The 21,465-nt window shown below is 35.6% G+C and overlaps 1 protein-coding gene across 1 annotated transcript; it reads right to left on the reverse strand.

The window, feature by feature from the left end:
* Positions 1-11,216: 11,216 nt before the first annotated feature.
* Positions 11,217-18,200, reverse strand: LOC128222263 (uncharacterized). The gene is made up of 3 exons (XM_052931223.1): positions 18,100-18,200; positions 14,240-14,366; positions 11,217-13,281 (listed from the first exon to the last, which is right to left on the reverse strand). Exons 2-3 carry the CDS (start codon positions 14,354-14,356, stop codon positions 12,112-12,114), a joined length of 1,287 nt encoding a protein of 428 aa, XP_052787183.1. The 5' UTR covers positions 14,357-14,366; positions 18,100-18,200; the 3' UTR covers positions 11,217-12,111.
* Positions 18,201-21,465: the final 3,265 nt, after the last annotated feature.

Consider the following 21,465-nt stretch of genomic DNA (forward strand, 5'->3'; position numbering starts at 1 on the left):
TCAGAGTTTGTGTCTTTGAAAACGTGCTGGATCAATTTTCAGAGTGTTTGCCTTTCAAACTTGTTGGATTAATGTTCAGAGTGTGTGCCTTTCAAACGAGTTGGAAAAATGTTCAGAGTGTGTGCCTTTAAAACGTGTTAGATAATTTTCAGAGTGTGTGCCTTTCAAACGTGTTGTACCAATGTTCTGCATGGAGGCCTTTAAAACGTGTTAGATAAGTGGATGCCTTTAAAACGTATTAGATCAATGTTTAGAGTGTGTGCCTTTAAAATGTGTTAGATCAATGTTCAGGGTGTGTGCCTGTAAAACGTGTTGGATCAATGTTCAGAGTGTGTGCCTTTTAAACGTGTTAGACCAATGTTCACTGTGTGAGCCTTTTAAACGTGGTATACCAATGTTCACTGTGTGTGCCTTTCAAACGTGTTCGACCAATGTTCACTGTGTGTGCCTTTTAAACGTATTAGACCAATCTTCAGAGTGTGTGCCTTTAAAACGTGTTGGACCAACACAGATCATGTGTTTAATAGTAGTTTACATCTCATTAAAATAATTAACTTTATCATATTTTATTATCATTATAGCAAGAGGATATAAAAAAAGAAATACATAATACTAACCAAGCTATTTAAAAGAGCAGAACAAGCAATATGGAAACATATAAAGCAAAACATAACCGGAGAGACATATTCTTAACAATACTTTATACAAACATGGGGTCAATTTTAAGATGCAAAGTACTCTTTATTGCTAATTACATATACTTATACAAGTATTAACAGTGTTAAAACGTGTTTAATAGTAATATCACAAAGCAAGATTTCTTCTCTATTTCGACAATTGGTTGCTACATAAACACATGAAATATTTAGATATGGTTCCATAGATCACGGCCATCCATGTGTTTAATAGCGGACGTCTTGTCATCAATTTAAATAATGCCACTTGACTTTTTATCATTTCTGTTCAAGAGAAGATAATAGTTAGTGATATCATTTGACCAACAGCGTGCTTCACAGTAGGTTTATTATTCCCTTTCAATTCACAATACATTCGCCATGTTAATTTTCTTGCAAAATCATACAATCATATAAATATAGATTTATTGCAAAAAACCCTCCACCGTTAGCATCAACAAATCAAAACATTAAACAACATTGCAATTTAAAATTCATAACCTATTGTCACAAAATTCAGGAACAAACAACCCTAGTTTGGTTATCGTTTAGATCGCAACATCATGTTAACATTGTTTAAATTCCGCATACGGATTCCTTCATCCCCACCATGACTGCACTCATGAAACCCCATTTATCTTGATGCAAATTTATTGCAAAATAACAACTGACATTTCCAGCAAAACAAAACGTTAAACACTTGAAAACTTACGTTATTAACATATTCCAGGAAAAATAGCACTATTTTATTAACATATTATTAATTATATGTATCTGATCGTAATATTATATTAACATTAAACTAATTCCACATACGGAACCCTACGTCTTCACCATGACCACAGTTGTGAAGACCCCATCCACGATGAAGGCATTCTAAAAAGCTACTTTCTCCTCCTCCACATCTCACATCGTCCATCCAGATGTCCCCACTGCCCTTACCCTGACCCGCCTTCTCCACATAGTGGCATTCCCGGAACCCGAACATCCTACACACCACGTTAACGTTGTTTGTAATGTAAGATGCGCCTACATGGGAATCCTGAAAGCCGTCATCACAAACCGTGCCCCAAGCATTATCGTGACGGACCTCTATCCGCCCTTGGACACCGGTGGAGCCATAGAAAGACGCACTGACCAGACGGATGTCTTTTGCGCATGGGTAATAGTAACCATCATTTATTGTTCCATTGTTAGCAATGAAGTCTTTGCTGCATGTAAACAGAATAGAAATTTGTTTCTGTAAATTATTTGATATTGACTCTAATTCATGTGCTAGCTTCTCTGCAACGTGACGTATTGTATGGTTTACTGATTGAAGTTCTAATGATATATGGAATATTTCACTTGGCATTTCCGAAAAGTTAGTACGGATTACACTTACAAGGCGTTCTTCCTTCAGAATCATTTGACTAACATTACGATCAGCAAGTGTCAGGAAACGTTCAAGGTTGTCTTCATTCTGGCGGTTTGTGGAAGAAATATTTTGTTTTATTTTTGATTCCGTTTTATTAAATTGGAAAGTAAGCTGTTGACTGCTGTTTTCAAAAAACTCTTATTTCCTTTTTTGTATTGTTCGAAAACATGCTAACGTTTGAAAAAGACCTATGGATGAAATCTTTCAAAGTAACGTTTGCCAGCGATATATGTCCATGAATGCACTCGATATTGTTTTGCACGTCTGCAGTTAGGTTATGCATTTCACTAGTAATCTTTTGTTTAAGCTCTCTCAATTGGCCTTTAACATCGTTCTTAAGTTGATATAAGTCCTTTTTGTCTTTTTAGAAAGCTTTGCGCATATTTTGAACTTCTATTTTTACAGCATGACTTGCTTTGTTATTTCCATCATGTACGAGATGCTTGTCAAATTCTCCAATTGTATCACCAAGGTTGTGAGAAGGAATGTCCATGTCTTGGTTAAGACTGCCTGGGTCGTGCGTAACCGTGGTGTTTTCTAAAAATGTCGACTCTGTTGGACAGTTCTTTGACGTCTTCCCGAATAAATGACAACTCCTAAAAACAAAATGTTACACGTGCAATTTAAGGAATGTATTGTTTCTTAATTACAGTGATGAGAGTTTCTAAACCCATTAACATTTCTCTTTAGTTCTGGTTTTGTTGGTTATAAAACAATGGATAACATAGAGGGCACCTGTTGTTACTGTCAAAGATAGCAATGCATTTCATCTAATCAACATCTAAAGCTGTGTTTTACTCATATATTCTTTTAGTATCCACGAGGTAAATCATAATGCGTTCTTTCAGTGATAGTGAAAGTGCACTCTTATACCCAACTAAGCAGTACCACCAAAATAATGAAGGTATTTTTAGAGGTTTGTTTTTCAAAGCCTGTGAACTCGATTAAATTGAAATATTATAGTTTGAAATCAAATCAAATATTTTTCGCAATTTCAGTTCTTTCCCCCAGTAGTATAATTTGTTTCCCGATATAACTTCCACCTATATTATATGTTTAGAATCTCTTTAGCAGTAACTATTCTTTACACTTGTTTTAAAGTATAAAGGGAGTTAAATATAAATTATACATATAGTTTACACCAGCAAAACTTTCACCAAATGGTGGCAAATGTTCCCACCTTAAAAAATATGACTGACGGAACCGCTGTAATAATGATCATGGTATTTGTTCATATCATCTGAAACTTTACATTGTCGTATTTAATAACCATTTGTTGTCTTTTTGAAAACAAAACGGATTTTTCCTGATGATAAGGCTTTTGAAAAGGTTGACATTGTTCATGAAGTAATAAAGTAACATTAATTAACGCAATAAGTCGGGTTTATCTCTTAAACGATTTGATTGCCACGGCAACAGAAAATACAAAATGAGTACACTTGTCACCGTAGTATATAACAACTGTACAGTGGAAATCACCTTCAATAAATATTCTAGATATGTTCCCAGCATACTGATAATTGGGTTCAATTAAGTCTGAAGGACGTGGTCTTCAATACACAAAACCGAAAACACAATAGCTGCTATACATTTGTAACCGTTGAACTCAAACAGAATCCAAGGTATGTTTGAAAGTTGATTTTAGCCTAAAGAGGAATTCACACAAAGCATGGTTAGGTATGTAAACAAGATAATAAACAACAACAATAACAGACTGTGTAGTTACTATGTAAAAATATGCATAACATAGCACGCACTTCTAAAAATATATATTTTAGTAAAGCAAAATTGAGAGTGTTGTGGATAAATATTTTCTCCCACCTCATGTAAGTAAATCTAATAATTTAACCATGCTAGAAATTCTTATCTTGCCCACAGGCGAAGATGAAATGAAAATGAAACTCCTTTTTAATGGTCGCCACATTGTAATTACCTCCCTCGTTGAAGACTGTCGTCTGCAGCATTATCGAAACCTTGTTTTGTGTCAATATTTAGAACGTTAATTAATTATTTCTCGCTTCAAATGTCACCATAAAACAGTTTTCACGTACCTTTCAAGAAATAATGTTCCTCTCCTTAGCACTATTTAAAGACCGATTTGACTGTTAACCTAACCCGAATCAATGCGCGTATATCCATGACAACCACGAATTATCACATATCCATACGCATTTATTTTCACTAAAGAGTTCCAGCAAAAAAAATACATTTTAACTTAATTTTGTTTAACTGAGGTGGGAGAAAAAGCATCTACCATAGCCGTCGTGTAGGATAGGTTCATCCCGACCCTCTCGCAGGAAAACCTCGTTTCCGCAAAAACACCCTACGCTCGGTATAAACCTATCTTACACTCTCAGCTATGAAAGATACTTATAATCTAGCATCCGGAAACACATGAATGATTTATTCTCTTATTCATTTTAAAATCATTTGTAAGAAGTGACGTACAAACCGCATTGTTTGTACATTTCACCAAATTGCGAGTGTGACGTTGTTTATTGATGCGAATTTATATCATAATTGACGTTAAATTTATTAATAGATTTTTAAAAGTTTATTCAAAGGGATCTTGCCTGTGGCATGTTGGATTCATATTGTACCTTTGCTAGTTGTTTTCACGAGAGCTGGCTGCAAGGCTGCACGAAGAACGCGTGATTGCTCTACTTCTACATTACGTACATTAACCAACCTACCTTTTTCCCGGGGCGGGGGTGGGGGGAGCATAAATATGTTGGGTATGTTTTGGTAATTTGTAAATGGCAACACTGTTTCAAGGTAACACAAACACATTACATCTCTGTGTTAGGGGAAGTTGCTTAAAATGATTTCTTTCTACGTTGTTCTGTTTTGACGTACAGACCACATTATCAAAAGTGAAGTTCTCTAAAGGAGCTACGTTTCTGATCTGTAAAAACTTGGTTGAAGAATGATCCTGTACAGCATGCCATACATTCTAATGGCAAGAAAGAAAAATGGTCCCTTTTCAACTTCCGAGATAGAAATGTGGGTTTTATCTAAGAAAAAATCTAAGTATGTGTAGTTTTGACTCATCCAAAATACATCTGTGTAGCTAATTGATAGGCATTAATCTTGGAATTGTTAAAAACCTTTTGCAAAATGTCAAAAATAGTAAATATTTCATGTATTTTGTCTTCAAATTAGTTGTGTATGCATCAAATGATTGTGTACAGTGATTTTCATACTTTAACAGTAGTTGATGTAGTTTTATTCCGTTTAAAATATTGCTTTTGTGTCTTCTCTGCCTTTTCTGATGTGCCAAGAGGCTACGGTATTTCTCCAATTAACTGTAAAGCTATCATAAACCTGGAGATGCAGCAATGAGTCCAATATTTCAGGAGAATGAAGATGTAAGCCACTCATGTTGTTTGTAAGTTTTAAAAAGAGTGCCATTGACAGCAAATCATGTATAAAAAATAAGAAACATATAAACAATGGGAAAGTGCTGTTCTCTTAAATGTATGCCAAAATTAGCCTTTAAACTGATACTTAGATTTATAAACTCGGCAAAGTGATTTCTCTCTGCTTTTTTGCATCATGGAGTCATCTGTCATATGGAAACACAAGCTATTTGCATGAATATTATAGCCTATATGTAATTGTTGTCCATTTCTTTTGTTGCGCAATTCTTTCGAGGGCCAATCACTTTGGCATTGAGTCTATATAGTCTATGAACACAGATCTCTTTTTGCAGATTATAAAATCAATCAGTTATGTTATGTATTGACCAGAGAAGCACAATTTTGACAAATGGAATCATTTCAATCTAACTATATCACTTTAACGTTAAAACTAAGCTAAGTTAACAAATGAAAAAAAACGAGTTAGCAGGCCAGTTTTATGGTGTGTTGTTTTATTTACTCGATTGAAAGCTTATAGGTTAACTTATTTAATTTTAGCAATGCTTCAGGAAATAATTACTGCTTTTCATTTGACTAAATGGATTTTTTCTGCTTTGTATGAATGCCACGATTTTTCCCCTCTCTTTAAGTATTAAAAAAATATTTTTAAGTATATTATAATGTATCCAATATTATTGTACATTTTTGTGTATATGTAAACATGAAATGTCGTGATATATAAAACTAGGTGAACAATTTACAAATGGCATTAACATAGGACAAACGTTTTCCTTCTATTCCTTGTATGTCCCACATTATGTATTTAGAGAACTATAGCCCGCAGGGATCGCCTTAGTTCATATTTAGTATTATTTACTGTTTGTTAGACATTGAAGCATATCTTAACGATTTGATTTTGCATTTTCTATCAAAATTAACCATAGTTATATATCAGCACCAGAAAAGTGAGTGCATATCAATTTCGCATTCATTTATACAAAAGGGCTACTGGTAAAATTCAATTTTAAGTATCAAACTGTTAAGTTTGAATATTGTTTTTAGTTCTTACCGTGACTTTTTTATATTAACACTTTGTTATTTAAGAAATACATTATTAAAATGCTATATAATCATTCTCATTAAGTCACTTTAATAAATCGTATGACGACGTTGAAGCGTTTGACGTTAAACGATTTGAAGCAAAAGTCCATGGTCGTGGTTACTTTTAGCAGTGAAATGGTTTCATATCAATAAATGAAAAAAAAAACGTAACTGACCCTCAAACATTCAAGTCAAGTTCGAAGTAACTGTAGGTTGTGAAATGGTTTCCGATCAATAACTAATAAACGCAGACTAACCTAAACATGATCGAGGTCAAGTTCAAAGTAAAACTTCAGCTGTGAAATATTGTCCGATCAATAACAAAAAAAGTAGATTGGGTTGAAGGTCAAAGTAACATTTAGTAGTGAAATTTTGAACACAAATTTTGTAGTTAAATGGTTTCCAATCAATGACCGTGAATGGTTGATGACCCTTAATGATTTTGGGGTCAGAAATCGAGGTAAAAATTACCTTTCGCAGTGAAATTTATTCCGACTAATTACCTATAAACGTATTGGTAATAAACATTCCAACTACCCCAAAACAAAACAGCATTTTTTATCCAACAATGATGGCAAATGATCACATATATCTTTTCTAAGGAAATAGTCCAGTTGATTTGAGGGGGAAAATCCACACACCCCTTTACATAAAAATGAAACAAATGAGTATGTTTTCGAGTTTTTCCGAAATAAGTATAAATTATATACAAAACATAATTTCTAAAACTGTGGCTAAAAACTGTTCATGGTGACTTGACTTAAATTGCTTTTAAATGGTGGGAAACTCTACCCTGCAATGTTTGCCTTCACATCGTCTTTAACCAAGATGCCGTAAATGTCCGTTATAGCGTTTTGGACCAATGCTCAGAGTGTATGCGCTTTAAATGTGTTGGACCAATGCTCAGAGTGTATGCCTTTATTTCGTTTTGAACCAATGTTCAGAGACACTCCTTTAAAACGTGTTGGATTAATGTTCAGAAAAAGTCCATTAAAATGTGTTGGACCAATGCCCAGAGTGTTTGCCTTTAAAACATGTTGCACCAATGTTCAGAAAGAATCCTTTAAAACGTGTTGGACCAATGTTCTGAGTGTATGCCTTTAAAACGCGTTGGACCAATGTTCAGAAAGAGTCCTTCAAAATGTGTTGGACCAATGTTCAGAGTGTATGCAATTAAAACGCGTCTGACCAATGTTCAGAAAGAGTCCTTTAAAATGTGTTGGACCAATGTTCAGAGTTTATCCCTTTAAAAAGTGTTGGCCCAATGTTCAGAGAGAGTCATTTAAATTTGTTGGGCCAATGCTCAGAGTGTATGCCTTTCACCGTGATGGACCGATGTTCAAAGAATGTCCTAAATTATGTGTAGGACCAATGTTCAGTGTGTGTGCCTTTAAATCGTGCTGGACCAATGTTCTGAGATGTCTTTTTAAACTTGTTGGACCAACAGGCGCGTAGCTGACTGTACGCAAGTGGCGGAAGAAGTGGGGTTAAGGGATTGATGTGCTGTTAGTTATCGTTCTGCAAAATTCCAAATTGGCCCTAGCTACGCACCAGGTCAATGTTGATAGTTTTCAACTTTTAAACGTGCTGTGCCAATATTGAAAATTTGTGCCATTAAAACGTGTTGTACTAATATTCCGAGATGGTTCATTTTAAACGTGTTTTAACCAATGTTCCTAGTTTGTGAATTGGAAACATGCTGGAACAATATCCCTAGTTTGTGTCTTTGAAGCGTGCTGGACAAATGTTCAGAGTTTGTGCATTGGAAACGTGTTGGAAAATTGTTCAGAGTTTGTGTCTTTGGAAACGTACTGGACCAATGTTCAGAGTTTGTGCACTGGACTAGTTCTGGAACGATGTTCCGAATTTGTGCATTGGAAACTTGCTGGACAAATGTTCAGAGTGTGTGCACTGGACTCGTTCAGGAACGATGTTCCAAATTTCTGCATTGGAATCTTGCTTGACAAATGTTTAGAGTTTGTGCACTGGATTCGTGCTTGAACGATGTTCCGAATTTCTGCATTGGAAACGTGCTGGACGAATGTTAAGAGTTTGTGAATTGGCAACGTGCTTGAACGATGTTTCGAATTTGTGCCTTGAAAACGTGCTTGAAAGTTTTTCAGAGTGTGTGCATAAGAAACGTGCTGGGACGATGTTCCGAATTTGTGCATTGGAAACGTGTTGGACAAATGTTCAGAGTACGTGCACTGGACTCGTGCTGGACCAATCTTCAGAGTTTGTGTCTTGGAAACGTGCTGGACTAAAGTTCTGAGTTTGTGCCTTTATAACGTGTTTGACTATTTTTCCGATTGTGTGCCTTTAAAATGTGTTGGGCCAATGTTCAGACTGAGAGCCTTTCAAGCGGCTTTGACTTGTGTTCCAAGTGTGCTTTTATAACGTGTCGGACCGATTTTCACAGTTTCTGCCTTAGAAACGTGCTGGACCGAATTTCAGAGTTTTTGCCTTGGAAACGTGCTGGACCGATGTTCAGAGTTAGTGACTTCGAAACCTGCTGGACAAATGTTAAGAGTTTCTGCCTTGGAAACGTGCTGGACAAATGTTAAGAGTTTTTACCTTGGAAACGTGCGGGACCGATGTTAAGAGTTTCTGCCTTCGAAACGTGCTGGACCGATGTTAAGAGTTTTTACCTTCGAAGCGTGCTGGACCGATGTTAAGAGTTTTCCCCTTCGAAACGTCCTGGACCGATGTTAAGAGTTTTTGCCTTCGAAACGTGCTGGACCGATGTTAAGAGTTGTTGCCTTAGAAACGTGATGGACCGATGTTAAGAGTTTTTGCCTTGAAAATGTGCTGGACCGATGTTAAGAGTTTTTGCCTTGGAAACGTGCTGGACCGATGTTTAGAGTTTTTTGCCTTGGAAACGTGCTGGACTGATGTTAAGTGTTTCTGCCTTGGAAACGTGCTGGACCGATGTTAAGAGTTTCTGCCTTCGAAACGTGCTGGACCAATGTAGAGTTTTTGCCTTGGAAACGTGCTGGACCAATGTTCATAGAGTGCCTTTAAAATTGGCTGGGCTAATGTTTAGAGTGTGTGTGTTTAAACGTGTTGAACCAATCTTTAGTGTGTGTATATATTTAACAAGTTAGACCAATATTTAGAGTGTGTGTATTTAAAATGTGATTGACCAACCTTTAGATTGTCTGCCTTTACAAACTGTTAGACTATTGTCCAGAGTGTATGCCATTGACAAACACTGGACAAACGTTCATATTGTGTGCCTTTAAACGGGTTGGGGAATTATTAAGAGCATATGTCTTTTAAATGTTTGAGAGCAATGGTCAGATTGTTTGCCTTTAAAACGTTTGAGACCAATAGTCAGAACGTTTGCCTTTAAACGTTTGAGACCAATGGTAAGAGTGTGTGCCTTTAAACGTTTGCGACCAATAGTCAGAGTGTGTGCCTTTAAACGTTTGAGACCAATGGTCAGAGTGTTAGCCTTTAAATGTTTGAGAACAATGGTCAGAGTGTTTGCCTTTGAACGTTTGAGACCATTGGTCAGAGTATAAATGCCTTTAAACGTTTGAGACCAATGGTCAGAGCGTTTGCCTTTTAATATTTGAGACCAATGGTCAGAGTTTAAATGCTTTTAAACGTTTGAGAACATTGGTCAGAGTGTTTGCCTTTAAACGTTTGATACCAATGGTCAGAGTATAAATGCCTTTAAACGTTTGAGACCAATGGTCAGAGCGTTTGCCTTTAAACGTTTGAGACCAATGGTCAGAGCATTTGCCTTTAAACGTTTATGATCAATGGTCAGAGTGTTTGCCTTTAAACGTTTGAGACCAATGGTCAGAGTGTGTGCCTTTAAACGTATAAGACCAAGAGTCAGAGTGTTTGCCTTTAAACGTTTGAGACCAATGGTCAGAGTGTTTGCCTTTAAACGTGTGATACCAATGGTCAGAGTGTTTGCCATTAAACGTTTGAGACCAATGGTCAGCGTGTTTGCCTTTAGACGTTTGAGACCAATGGTCAGAGTGTGTGCCTTTAAACGTATGATACCAATAGTCAGAGCGTTTGCCTTTAAACGTTTGAGACCAATGGTCAGAGTTTTTGCCTTTTAAACGTTTGAGACCAATGGTCAGAGTGTCTGCCTTTTAAACGTTTGAGGCCAATGGTCAGAGTGCGTGCCTTTAAACGTTTCAGACCTATGGTCAAAGTGTTTGCCTTTTAAACGTTTGGGACCAATGGTCAGAGTGTGTGCCTTTAAACGTTTGATACTAATGGTTAGAGTGTTTGCCTTTAAACGTTTCAGGCCCATGGTCAGAGTGTTTGCCTTTAAACGTTTGAGAACAATAGTCTGTGTGTTTGCCTTTAAACGTTTTAGACCAATGGTCAGAGTGTTTGCCTTTAAACGTTTAAGACCAATGTTCAAAGTGTTTGCCTCGGATGGTCGGATTATAAATGCCTTTAAACGTTTGAGACCAATGGTCAGAGTGTTTGCCTTTGAACGTTTGAGACCAATGGTCAGAGTATAAATGCCTTTAAACGTTGAAGACCAATGGTCAGAATATAAACTAGGCTCACAGTAACATGACAGCGTGACGATATGAACACCAACTTCAAATTCAGAACGATATGGCTGTTTTAAAGAACAGAAGAAGCAATATGCTAATAAACAAAGCAAACTATTACAGGGAAAAACTATTGTATAAAAAGTATGTTTAACAATGTTTTATATAAACATGTGAGTTATTTATAAGATGCAAAGTATATTTTATTAATAATTACATATAAATGTTAGCATGTTAACATATTTATGTGTTCAAACGAGTTTAGTATTTCTTTTACAGACTTTTAAAATATCCCTTATGGACGTCTATTTGTTTTTAAAAGTACTTGTAAAATTGATACTTTTATACAAAGCAAAATTTAATAGGAAAACATGTTTTATAAGAAGTTCGTTAAACAATGCGTTATACAAACATGTGAGATATTTATAAAATGCAAAGTATATTTTATTGCTAATGACATTGAAATACTTATATATACACAGTGTTAAAAAGTATTTAATGTATTAAAACGTGTTTAATATTTCTCTTTTCAACAGGCAAAATATCTTTAAAGGACGTCTGTTTGCTACATAATCACATGTAAGATTTATTCTTAAATGCATAGTTCATGGCTGTCCATTGTTTTTCATAGCGGGCGTCTTGTCATCAAATGAACTAATGCTCCTTGACATTTATTTTGCTGTCTTTCGTTTCATAAATACGTGGTTCTTAAAAATTGACAATACATTCATTTGAAAAAGTGGCTTAATCCCCATTAGTTCTCGTTGGTAGGACGACAATTATCATTGACATTGTTTGTAACGTTATAGCTGTATCTCAATCAAGACGAACATGACGATAAATAAAAACACGTTTCTGGTGGCTCCGCTGGATTGTTTTTCAGTATCAAACAACCATCATTGACAACAAAACATTAAACAGTATTCTAAATGCATGCTCAATTGTCACAATATCAAGGGGAGGGGGAACAATTTTTTATAAACACAATATAAATTATATCACTTTGATCGTATTATAATGTTCACTCTATGTTAATTCCACATACGGAACCCTACGTCCTCGTGATGACCACAGTTGTGAACCCCCCATCCAGGGTGAGGGCATCCTAGGAAGCTACTTTCTCCTCCTCCACATTTCACATCGTCCATCCAAATCTCCCCACTGCCCTCACCCAAACCCGTACCCTCCACATACTCACATTCCCGGAACCCGAACATCCTACACACCACGTTAACGTTGTTTGTTAAGTCAGGTTCTCCATTCTGAAAGCTGTCATCACAAACCGTGCCCCATATAAAATCTTGACGAACCTCAAGTCGCCCCTGGAAGCCGGTGTAACCATATACAGACGCGTTGGCCAGACGGATGTTTTTTGTGCTCGGGTAAAAATAACCATACTGTAAAAGTTTTAGAAATTCGATTTCTCTTTCTAAATTGTTTGAAATTGACTGAAATATATTCCCTAGCCTTTCTTCTACACCTTTTATTTCATTTTTAGTTGTTTTATGTTCCAAAGATAAATTAGTAATTTCAGACGGCATTTTCGAAAAGTTACTACGGATTACACTGACAAGGCTTTCTGCTTTAAGAATTATTTCACTAACATTACGAACAGCAAGTGACATAATGTCTTGAAATTCAATCTCGTTTGTACGATATGTGGACGATAGATTTTGTTTAACTGCCGATTCAGTTTCAGTGAATCTTAAGGCAAGCTGTTCAGTCGTGTTTGTAAAGATTTTTTTTATTTCCTGTTTGATATTGTTCGAAAAAATACTAAGGTTTGTTCTTGACCCATTGATGTATTCTGACAAAGTTACTTTTACCAGCGATATATTTTCATGAATGTACTCGATATTTTGTTGCACGTCTGCAGTCAGGTTATGTATATGGCTAGTTATATTTTGTTCAAGCTCTCTCAGTTGTTCCTTAACATCTTGCTTCAGTTGATGTAAGACCTTTTTGTCATTTGCGTAAGCCTTGCGCATATTTTGAACCTCTGTTATTACAGCATGATTTGCTTCGTTATTCCCAGCATGTACGAGTTTCTCGCCACTTTTTCCAGATTTATCACCAAGGTTGTTATAAGTAATGGCCATGTCTTGGTTAGGACTGCTCGGGTCGTGCGTTACTGTGGTGTTTTCTAAAATGTCGACTCTGTTAGAGATTTCTTTGACCTCGTCTCGAATGGATGATAACTCCTGAAAAAATAATGTTTATTAATTTGATGACAGTTTGTTAAACTTTACTAAGCTACATTATTTCATTATTTTAGGTTATTAAACAATGGATTTGTTTCGATCAAATAATTCAATATATTTCATTGACTGAGCTGCAAAGCTATGATCAACTCCAATTTGTTTTGAATATATAGATGTAAAAATATGTATACATATTGATATATAAATATTTATTTCTTCCGATCATTATTTTTGTGGTTATAAAAGCAAGATAAACACACCTAATAAACACAAATTTATTTCGTAAAATAGCGTAATATTACCGATTTCCTCTGAATCAGGATGCAATCAAAACTCGATCGAGATCTTATTTTACCGATGTTAACCTATTACTAGATAATGATGTCGCAAAATTACATACCATGAAATTAACCTACATTAAATATAAAAAACAACGCAAGATTAAACAGATGTACAGTATTATTAACACTAAGTACAATATTGATGATCTAGAATGGGCAAAGTGAGCGTAGCGAAGAAGCCCATCTTAATTATTTATAGTTTACTTCATGTCATCGAAGTGTCTAAGAATATTATTTCATTGACTGACCCATTGTCAACGCAAAATCTGACACAGGGAGTGGGAATCGGATGATTGGCAGTGGACTGACATTAAACACCCGCGAACGATGCAATTGTTTATCAAGACTAGCACTTAGTTTTTTTTTCATATCTGCAATTTCATTGGCTGGGCATGAAGATTGTATTCTTAGTATGTTTTATGTATCCCGTATTTTGGCCAGTGAAAAATCGAATGTAAACGCAGTATTGGAATGACAATCGAATGAATTTATTTCCAGCATGTGGCATATTTTTACAATTCATGTCATTAAACTTGATTTAGGTAGTATACGGTATATGGTTGTTATACAGTAACATAGTAATTCATATGATTGAGTTAAAATGTCAATATGATTACCCTGAAGATAAAACTTTTAAGACTTTTGACATCATCTTCAAGTCTGCTCAAACGTGACCCCTGGATGGGCCTTACGACAATCAAACACACTATAAGGTAAAGCAGGGTTGGCCTCATGGCGATTTTCCTGAAATAGATAAAAAAATAATAACAAAATAAAATAATATAAAACGCCTAAATGAAGATTTTAGGGAACTAGCTTACTTGTGGTTCGTATTCATCAATGTAGCGTTCAGGGTACTACATAAATTGTGGTTCGGATGCCTCAATTTAGCGTTCAAGGGGCTAGCTTACGTGTGGGTTGGATATCTCAATGAAGCATTCATGGAGCTAGCTTACTTATGGGTCGGATACCTCAATGTAGCGTTCAGTGAGATAGCTTACGTGTGGGTCGGATATCTCAATGTAGCGTGCAGATAGCTTTCTTTCATGCGGGTCGGATACCTCAATGTAGCGTTCAGGGAGCTAGGGTACTTGTGAGAGCAAGTGAACTTGTTGATATGATACAATTTTTGTCGGGATGATACCTAAATGGAGCTTACAGAGACCAAACACACTTTTGGATCTGATACCTCAATGGAACTTTTAGAGCACAAACATACTTTTGGTCTGACACCAAAATGGAGCTAAGAGAGAACTAACATACTTGTTGGTCTGACACCTGAATGCAGCTAACAGAGAACTAACATACTTGTTGGTTTGTTACCTTAATGGCCCTTTCAGAGAACTTACATATATGTTGGTCTGATACCTCAATAGACCTTTCATAGAACTAAAATTCTTCTTGTCGGTCTGATATCTCAATAGAGTTTTTAAAGAACTAACATACTTTTTGTCTGTCTGATACCTCAATGGAGGTTTTCAAGAAATAATACTCTTGTTGGTCTGATACCTCAATAGATCTGTCATAGAAATAACAAACTTGTTGTTGTTTTACCTCAATGGAGCTTTCAGAGAACTAACAATTATGTTGGTCTGATACCTCAATGGAGCTTACAGAGAAATAACATACTTGGTGGTCTTACACCTCAATGGAACTTTCAGAGAACTAACATACTTGTTAGTCTGAAAGCCCAATACCCCAATAGAGCTTTAATATAACTAGCATACTTGTTGGTCTGACACCTCAATAGAGCCTTCAGAGAACTAACATACTTGTTGGTCTGATACCTCAATGGAGCTTTAATAGAACTATCATACTTGTTGGTCTTATACCTCGATGGAGCTTTCAGAGAACTAACATACTTGTTGGTCTCATACCTAAATGGAGCTTTCAGAGAATATACATACTTGTTGGTCTGATACCTCAATGATGATTTCAGAGAACTAATATACTTGTCAGTCTGACACCTCAAAGGAGCTTTCAGAGAACTAACATAATTGTGTATCTGATACCTCAATGGAGCTTTCAGAGAATTAACATAGTTGTTGGTCTGATACCTCAATGGAGTTTTCAGGGAACTAACATACTTGTTGGTTGATGCCTCAATGGAGTTTTCAGGGAACTAACATACTTGTTGACTGATACCTCAATGGAGTTTTCAGAGAACTAACATACTTGTTGGCTGATACCTCAATGGCGCTTTCAGAGAACTAACATACTTGTTGACTGATACCTCAATGGAGTTTTCAGGAAACTAACATACTTGTTGGCTGATGCCTCAATGGAGTTTTCAGAGAACTAACATACTTGTTGGCTGATACCTCAATGGAGCTTTCAGAGAACTAACATACTTGTTGGCCTGATACCTCAATGGAGCTTTCAGAGATCTAACATAATTGTTGTGCTGATACCTCAATGTATCTTTCAGAGAACTAACATACTTGTTGGCTGATACCTCAATGGAGTTTTCAGAGAACTAACATACTTGTTGGCTGATACCTCAATGGAGTTTTCAGAGAACTAACATACTTGTTGACTGATGCCTCAGTGGAGTTTTCAGAGAACTAACATACTTGTTGGCTGATACCTCAATGGAGTTTTCAGAGAACTAACATACTTGTTGGCTGATACCTCAATGGAGTTTTCAGAGAACTAACATACTTGTTGGCTGATGCCTCAATGGAGTTTTCAGAGAACTAACATAATTGTTGGCTGATACCTCAATGGAGTTTTCAGAGAACTAACATACTTGTTGACTGATGCCTCAGTGGAGTTTTCAGAGAACTAACATACTTGTTGGCTGATACCTCAATGGAGTTTTCAGAGAACTAACATACTTGTTGGCTGATGCCTCAATGGAGTTTTCAGAGAACTAACATAATTGTTGGCTGATACCTCAATGGAGTTTTCAGAGAACTAACATACTTGTTGGCTGATACCTCAATGGAGTTTTCAGAGAACTAACATACTTGTTGGCTGATACCTCAATGGAGTTTTCAGAGAACTAACATACTTGTTGACTGATGCCTCAGTGGAGTTTTCAGAGAACTAACATGCTTGTTGGCTGATACCTCAATGGAGTTTTCAGAGAACTAACATACTTGTTGGCTGATGCCTCAATGGAGTTTTCAGAGAACTAACATACTTGTTGGCTGATACCTCAATGGAGTTTTCAGGGAACTAACATACTTGTTGACTGATGCCTCAGTGGAGTTTTCAGAGAACTAACATACTTGTTGGCTGATACCTCAATGGAGTTTTCAGAGAACTAACATACTTGTTGGCTGATGCCTCAATGGAGTTTTCAGAGAACTAACATAATTGTTGGCTGATACCTCAATGGAGTTTTCAGAGAACTAACATACTTGTTGACTGATGCCTCAGTGGAGTTTTCAGAGAACTAACATACTTGTTGGCTGATACCTCAATGGAGTTTTCAGAGAACTAACATACTTGTTGGCTGATGCCTAAACGGAGCTTTCAGAGTTCAACATTTTTGTCGACTTAACCGGGGCTGGTTCATACCCCACTAAACTCAAACTATTTTGTTGTACCATAGAGTAAAATAATGATAAAATAAGTGTTTTAGATGCAATATCGGGAAAACAATTTTTGGTCGAAAACTTGAGCGGGTTCCTTTAAAGGAAAAAAGGATAAAAGTGTCAAAGACAAACTGTGGTCTATCCTTTATCTGTATTGATGCAACAGGAACATAAAACACTCAATTAATGTGGCTACTGTGACCATGAATACCACTCTTTCACATTGAGGTATTTACATTTTACATGAAAATACAAGATTCCCTTCCAAAATTCTGCCATGAGACGAATAGAGTGCAGAAGTAAGGGGTGTTCAATACGTAATAGTATAAATAAATACAATTTACGTATGTGTACAATTAAATTTCGCGAAACTATTGACTTTTAATTATTCAACAACTATAACTCGCAGAAACGCTCAGATGGCGATGGTTTTAGAGTATTAAAGACTTTGTAGCATCTGTCTCTGTAGTTGTTGTTGTATTATTGACTATAAATGCCAATCAGCGGAGCTTGTGTTAATCCAATGAATATAATTAAATCAGTAAGATTGTAAAAACTATTCCTAGCATCTTGTAAAAACGTTACACTCCCGATAAGAAAAGAGGCAAGTCCCGGCAAAATGGAGGCCGATCATGATCCAATTACCATTCATTGATTATGGTCGCACTTAATGCAATAACACCTCACCAATAGATAGATAGATAGATATCTTTGTTCTATAATATTATTTCGAGCGTTGTGGAAATCAATAAATAAAAATAAATCATAAATGCACAGCCTACAAGCATATTATGTGTTTTAAACCTTTGAACATATAACTTTCAATTTTAGTATTTTGATGATTGTAATAGTCTGATTGCAGCTCTCCTAAAGTTTAACCAGATACATTCACTTAAACTAGCATGAAAGCAGTAAATGAAACATAACACTCTTACCTTGATGACGGTTTCACTGCTAATTTCCTATTTCTAGTACAAAATGAAACAATTTGTTTAGTGAGATTCCTCTGCAACAAAGCGCCTGCAACAAATATTGCGTTATATATATACAGCCTTGGGCCTAGCCGAAATCGGTTTGAATAGAAAGCATTTGAGCTGCAATGAACGAAACGAAATATAGAGTAAAGACTTGAAGTATTTGTTGTGGAGAAATAATTTATATATAATTTATATATATTTATGAAATGTCCCTTGTTTGTATATTAGACAAAAACGGACGTGCGGCGTTGTTCATTGACGCCATTCAGGATATCAAGTTTGACATCAAATAATAGTAATAATATTTTATTTGTAAACGCTATTTCAATGGGACATTTCCTGTGGAATGTTAGATACTTAATGTCACTTTGCTAGTATGTCGTTTTTGTGAGAGCTGGCTGCAGGGATGCATGATGTACGCGTGCTTGTTCTGTGTAGACCTTCAATAAATTAACAAACATACCTGTTTTCTGGGATATTATTTTATATGGAGTTTGTGCTGCTTGTGAAGCTTTGTGCTGTTCTTCCATGTTTCTTGTTTGTTAACAATGTTCTATGTCTTTGGCGTTTACCAAGTGCCATTAAACCGGGTTTATGTTTAAACTATTTGCTACTGATCTTGTTTGTGTATTTTTTCTCATAAATATTGGTAATTTGTAAATGGCAGCAATGCTAGGTAACGATCACGTAATATCTCTGAGTTAGGGAAAAGGTTATAAAAAGAATATTTTCTTAAGCTGGTTTGGTTTTTTACGTACAAAAAGACAGAAATCGGTTAAAAGAGTAGGATTTGATCTGCAGTAAATGAAACGAAAGAATAACGTAAAACTTTGAGGGTGTTGTTGTGGATATATCATATGGCTGCACATGATTATTATGTTGTCTTAAAAACCTTAAAATTTTCATTTTTGTAAAAGTTAAAGTAGAAAAACACATTGTTTGTACATTTCAATTTCACCAAAACGCGTGTGCGACGTTGTTTACTTTCCTTTGGATTGTTGGGTTTCTATTGTAACTTTATCAGCATGTTGTTTTCATGAGTGCTGGTTGCAGGGATGCATGGTAAACGAGTGTTTATTCTGTGCCAAAATTGAATACATTTACCAACAAACCTATTCTTTGGGAGAATAATCTTTGTGTGGTTTGTCTTAGTAAATTATAATTGATGACAATGTTTCAAGGTCATATTCACATGACATCTCTAAGCTAGGGGATTGGTATTAACAAGTTCTTTTTCTTTCTTGTTCTACTTAGAGGCACAGACGATTTGTATTAAGCAACATGTTTTAAAGGTACACAAATATACTTTTTTCTGAGTGATGAAATAGGTGTGAATCTTATTTAAGTTTTATTTTGGAATTCTTTTAAGGAACGTTTTCTTATGGTATACGAGCCGTAGCCTTCCAATGTATGACTAAATGTTCAGTGTCCTAATAATTTACATGCTGGACTCTTGATAAATATTCACCAACACCCGATGCTCATTTAGCTGACTTTACAGAAGAGTAAACATATGCTGATTTCAACCGTAAACAGCCTTTACTTATTTCGATACATTTACAGACAAGTTTAAGCTGGATATAAACTCTATTGCTAAATATTACCGCAATACATCCAATATTTTTTGTCTGCCTTAATTGACGACCTAAATTGGATAAAAGCACTTTTGCTGTTTATACTCCAAAACAGTCTGTACTCATTTCAAAGCCTTTACATACGAGGTAAGCTCGGTTGCTTAGTTATTCCTCTCAACAATTACTTACTTCTATGCTTTCAAATGTGAGCTTATAGTTGATATGAGCAACAGCGCTAAATTTCCCCCCAAACTCTTTTTTGCTTATAGACGAGATTAAATATATTATGAGTATCATCTCTGAGGGATACATTAGGTCAGACAATATTCATTTTAGACGAGCTTGCAAAAGATATCACCCGCAGTTCTGTGACACCATTCACAGGCTATTCTCATTTTAATACCTTTAGAGAAGAAAATTGGATAAGCACCAGCGTTTGTACCCAAATTCAAACTATATGCATTTCGTTGCCTTTGCAAATGAGCCAGCATTGGAGGAAGGCTCCAGTTCTGAGTAACACTCAAAACAGCCCATACTTATTTCATTGCTTTTACAGATAAGTTAACTTTGAAAAAGCACCAGTACAACAGTATACCCTAAAACAGCATTTACTCATTTCGCTGCTTTATCAGACGAGCTTAATTAGATATATGATCATTTGCTAAAATAAACCTCAATGCAGTCTTTACTTATTTCGCTGCCTTTATAAATGAGTTAAAATTGATATAAGCAGCAGTGCCGATTGACATATTTGATTTAAGCATTGACAGATTTGTTTTTTTTTCTATTGTCTATATTTGTATCAGCAATTATTCTGGATTATATGCAGCGGTAATATTTTTTTAGCGAGAGGGTCGCATAGGATTTGTCTTAAAGCTGCACTCTCACATAATGAACGTTTTGACAACTTTTTTATTTTTTGTCTTGGAACGAGCCAGTTTTTGCAAAAATGCATGGAAACCAGTTATATAAAACTGCTTACAAAAAATGAGATCGATATCTCTATAATTTAATTAAAAAAAAAATGTTTTATGCATTTTTCTTAAACCGTTGTAACGGTTTAAGCCATAAAACATTAATTTTCGAACGGAAATAATAAAATCTGCGATCCGATCATTTGTCAGCAATCTTTTATTATCGGTTTGCAGATATTTTCGCAAAAAATTTGCTCTTTTAAAGACAAGATATAAAAATAGTTGTCAAAACGGTATATCAGTGAAAGTGCAGCTTTGAAACAAAATTTCTCAAGCTAACATTTTGTTGATCTCATTGCAATGTCGCCGAAAAAACACAATCGCAACGCTAACCCTTATCTCTGATTGTATATTTTAACTACCAGGATGCGAGATAGATTTGTAAAACAAAGTTATTGTCTGCTCAGTGCGCATTTTTTTTGTTGTTACAGCCTTGAACGATTTAACCGACATAGCCTATTCATCTACTATGAACTAGTTTGTAATTCTTGCGCGCTTGTCTAGTTCATGATAGACCTGAACTTTATGTTGCTCTTTTCAGTCTGTTGTTTTTAATTTATTTTAAAAACAAGACTATCTTTTAGCAAAACAATGTGAGGTAGCAAGTACTTCCTTTGTATATACTACCATAGGTAGCACTATCAATAAACAATGGTGAACAAGGGTTGCTGCATATGAATACTTTTATATGTTTATATATCATTTCTGATGGTTAACTGGGACAGAGGTAAAACAATCTTCATATTCTATTATGTAAACAATGGTGAACATGCTTT

The sequence above is a fragment of the Mya arenaria genome, chromosome 16 (genome assembly GCF_026914265.1).
Source record: "Mya arenaria isolate MELC-2E11 chromosome 16, ASM2691426v1".
In the NCBI taxonomy this organism is placed as follows: Eukaryota; Metazoa; Mollusca; class Bivalvia; order Myida; family Myidae; genus Mya; species Mya arenaria.

Excerpts from the sequence above, each read along its gene's own strand:
- LOC128222263 (XM_052931223.1), bottom strand. The coding sequence starts at position 14,356 with ATGAGGCCAACCCTGCTTTACCTTATAGTGTGTTTGATTGTCGTAAGG. Across the intron at positions 13,282-14,239 it reads TTAAAAGTTTTATCTTCAGG|GAGTTATCATCCATTCGAGA; the intron begins GTAATCATATTG and ends TTATTTTTTCAG.